The sequence below is a fragment of the Notothenia coriiceps genome, unplaced genomic scaffold, assembly GCF_000735185.1.
Source record: "Notothenia coriiceps isolate Sejong01 unplaced genomic scaffold, NC01 NC01_scaffold00001534, whole genome shotgun sequence".
Lineage (NCBI taxonomy): Eukaryota > Metazoa > Chordata > Actinopteri > Perciformes > Nototheniidae > Notothenia > Notothenia coriiceps.
In genome coordinates this window covers 1,211-5,146 of record NW_011334235.1, presented here as the reverse complement: position 1 = coordinate 5,146, position 3,936 = coordinate 1,211, and the positions used below count along the sequence as shown (strand labels likewise).

At 36.6% G+C, this 3,936-nt stretch overlaps 1 protein-coding gene across 1 annotated transcript; it reads right to left on the bottom strand.

Moving 5' to 3' along the window:
* Positions 1-742: 742 nt before the first annotated feature.
* Positions 743-3,406, bottom strand: LOC104962700 (NADH dehydrogenase [ubiquinone] 1 alpha subcomplex assembly factor 5-like; the record flags this gene model as incomplete). The annotated part of the gene is made up of 5 exons (XM_010791166.1): positions 3,107-3,406; positions 2,019-2,059; positions 1,344-1,407; positions 1,164-1,211; positions 743-846 (listed from the first exon to the last, which is right to left on the bottom strand). Coding segments are annotated over exons 1-5 (470 nt in total), but the record flags the coding sequence as incomplete, so codon positions are not given.
* Between the last annotated feature and the right edge of the window lie 530 nt (positions 3,407-3,936).

The following is a 3,936-nucleotide window of genomic DNA, read 5'->3' as shown; positions in this document are numbered from 1 at the left end:
GACTTCACAGTGTGTACAGAATATCAGTATGACAATACGACACCCTCTGTCCTTAGACCCTCACATCGTACAAGGAAACACTTCCAGAGAAAACCCACAGTTTAAAGGGGAACATGGGAGAAACCTCAGGGAGAGCAACAGAGGAAGGATCCCTCTCCCAGGACGGACAGACGTGCAATAGATGCCGTGTGTAAATCGAAGAGATAATACATTTTACAGTATCTGTTTTTGTGTTATTTTAGTTACAGTGGAGGGACGGTGGTCTTTTTAGAAAATAGGATCTACAGCTAGGATCACCATTAGGTTTAAGGTACAGTTTTGTATGTTTAATTTGCACAATTTGAAAAAAAATCTCATTAGAAAAAAACATAGGATTAATATAAAGTGGATAATTTGACTTGTAATTAACCATAATAACTTTGTCTTGATTTACATTATTTAATTTCATATTCTGTTCTTATACATATCCCATATTCTATTGACATGTATATATACTTTTTGCACTACTTTTTATTTTGTATCGTATTATATGTTGCATTGTTGGAAGAGCTCGGGTCAGAATCATTTCATTGCCATTTCTGCACTGTAGCTTTGTACGTATGAAAATAAAACCTTTGAATCTTGAATCTTTGAATCTCGTATTTAGTAAAATTAAAGACAACGTATGTTCCTTAAATGTGTGAAAACCCTGAACCAACATATAAAACATTAATGATAACTATTAAAGTCATGTATTACTCACCTCAGGCTGCTCACCACCAGGTCGAAGGTGTTTTCTTTAAAGGGCAGAAACTCCTCGTCAGCGAGAACGTGATGAGTCGGGATCTCAGTCTGTCGTCTCTGTTTCTGAAGAGACATAAAACACATTTAGATCAGCATCATGTATCAGTACAAACAACATCTGCCCTCATCAGTAATTACTGTCTTAAGTCCATAACTGATGCTAAGTGATCATATTCACCAGGGTTCACTCATATTTTAACTTAAGGAGGACATATTGTGCTCATATTTAGGTTATATTTGCATTTTGTGCGTCTACTACCCATTTTTATCCATGCTTAATTCTCCCAAATGAACCCTTTTAACTACGGTTTTTATTATTTCTAATTTCTCAGTGACTTCAAGAACGACCAGATTATCAGATGATTTCTTTCAACCCTCACCAGAGCTTTCTCTGAGATGTCCGTCAGGAACAAACGCTCCACAAACTCCTGAAACGACAACAAGCAACAAAAGACAAGAAGTCAGTTGAGGCTGAAAGTATTTAACTCAAATAAAGACAATATTTTTGACACTGAGAGCATTTTGAATAACACGTTATGACCAACATGAACACACCGTACCTTGTTTAGATGTTCTGCAATGTGACTTTTTCCACCGCCGATGTCCAGAGCCAGAGGAAACGTCCTGAGAGGAGACAGAGGGGACAACGTTTGAGAAGGGAGAGAGGAAAGAAAATCTGTGTCGTGATGATCTGTTCTTTTTTTCCAAGTCCAGGAGAGAGTTAAAAAGGAGGCGAATGGAATCTCGGAAAGTTCAAAAGAGTAATTTTAATAAAATATCGTTGTATTGGAACAAACTGTAGTAAACACAGCTGTGTACATAGAGGTGAAGAGGAAAATCTGCGTGCACCGTGTGTATATCTGATTCCTTTCTCCCCTTCTCATTGGCTGCTTCGACGATGGGCGGGTCTTCCTCCCGGCTTTGTCCCTCTGGATTCATTTCGCATCAAATCAGAGGATTTAGACGTTGTGTGTTTGTTGTATAACTCCACACGCCTTTTTTATTCCTCATATTCTCATTCATGACTTTTTATTTGGTCCATTCTAACGGCTGAAAACAAAGATAACGTGAACCCGGAAGTGACGTAATGTAAACAACCGGGTTTTCCTTCAAAATAAAGCTTTTCAAAATAAAACGGTGTATTTATTTAATATTCACGTAATATATTGATTTTAATTTCTTACAGTAGGAAGTGTGTGTTTGATAAGAAATAATCTGTCTCAGAATAAACCCACCTCGCAATGTCGTACACTCGATCAGCCACTCGACCGCCAACCTGCAGGGAGAAAGGGCAAAAGAGTCACTGATTCAATTTGTATTTAATGACAGCTTCTTATCGTATTTGAATGTGCTTTTATTATGAGTTTCTTTGCATTTTAACTCTTTTGATGGTTAATGTAAAGTGCTTTATATTGCCTTGTCGCTGAAATGAAATACTATGTAATCATATTTATAATATATAAATAAACTTGAAACAGTCAGTCATTCAAATGTTTCTTGCAGATTTGTATTCTTCTCAAGATTTCCCAACATTAGCAAGGACTCATTTAGTCCATAAAAACCTCAATTAAATATATATATAAAATCACTGTATATGCCATACAGTAGACTTTTGTTGTGTTTGATAAGAAATATGTTAATGTTTGTACACATTGGGATTTAAGTTGGGTGTGAAGATTTTTTTAATTCCCATAATAATGACAAATATATTTTACAAATGAATGCATGTTTGACATATTCACTTACTTTGTTTACAAGGGATCAAAGGATCACGGGTAGGAAATAGGAAAAATCTATTCATGAGTATTCATTCATTTCTATCTAGTTAGTATCTTGCAACCAAGGCTGTCAGATTCAGTCACTATACTGTATGTCCCTCTAAGAAGCATCCTGGTGGAGAAGACACCAAGACAGTGACTTTTACCAACTTTGTACCAACTTAAAGCACGTAAATGCAGTATAAATGTAATATATGATATACTTTATTGATCCCAATTTGAGAATTGTTGTCGTCACAGCAGCATGTAAACAAGGACAATGAAATATAGTAGGAAATAAAGAAACGTAAACATAGGATATAATCATCTCAAAATAGTAAATACAACAGAACTAAAAAGTAAAATATATGCATATCTTTAAAACTGTTACAGATGTGTATTTTGTAAATTGTATGCATGCTTTTTAGGTAACATTAAGATGTCTTTGGCTCTTTTCTGATTATAAAAAGGTTTTGTAACACGGCCCATCTTATATCTGTCACATATACCCTATAAAGGGCCAATTACAGCTAACAATATGCACTTTTTAATATTTCTGTGCCTACCTCATCCCTCAGGTAGTCGTACTGGTTTCCTTCCTGCAGAGAAGCTGCCCAGTTCTTCTGCCTCCTCTTCATCTCCCTGTTGAACACATTCATGGAGCCTCTGCCCACAGAAGACATCCCTCTGCAGCCGGAGATCAGGCTCCATCTGCGGCAGGAGGCAGTGGAAGGAGAGCCAGCTGACTGGAGGAGTCTGAGGCACACTCCGGTGCTCATCGTGCCGGTTAAAAGCGAGAATTAAAGCAGAAATCTTCTGAACATCAGAGCATTGTACAACAACTGAATTCCTGCTGTCCTCCACACACCGTGACCTCAGGAGGGGAGGAGGGAAACTGTGGAGCTGGATTAAAAGGGGCTCAATTGAAAATATGGAACTGGATTCACTTACTGGAAATGGACTAAAGAAATGGACTAAAATGTTTGCTTATATCTTTATGTATGTCAAATGTGAGTACATGTGTATTTGTAAAGCACTTGATATGTATATATATACTACAATATACTACAACTATATTTTTTTAAGTGATTCCTTAGTCCATCAAATGGCAGAAAATAGTGAAAAAGTTGACAGTTTCCAAGAACACAAAGTTCTGTATTACAATTACATGAATCAAACATCATTATATAGGGAAAGCTGGAACAAGAAAATATAATACCTATTTTTCTAATTGAATGACTCGACGTAAAATGTATAGAGATTTTTTTTTCTGTTATTTCTTTTAGCTTTAAAGTGTTTAACCATCGGATTTCTCCGTGCGCGTTTTCTCTCCTTTTTCCCACTTCGCTCTCCTTACTAACAAAGGGGCGGGAACATAGAAAGGTCACGGAAGAGG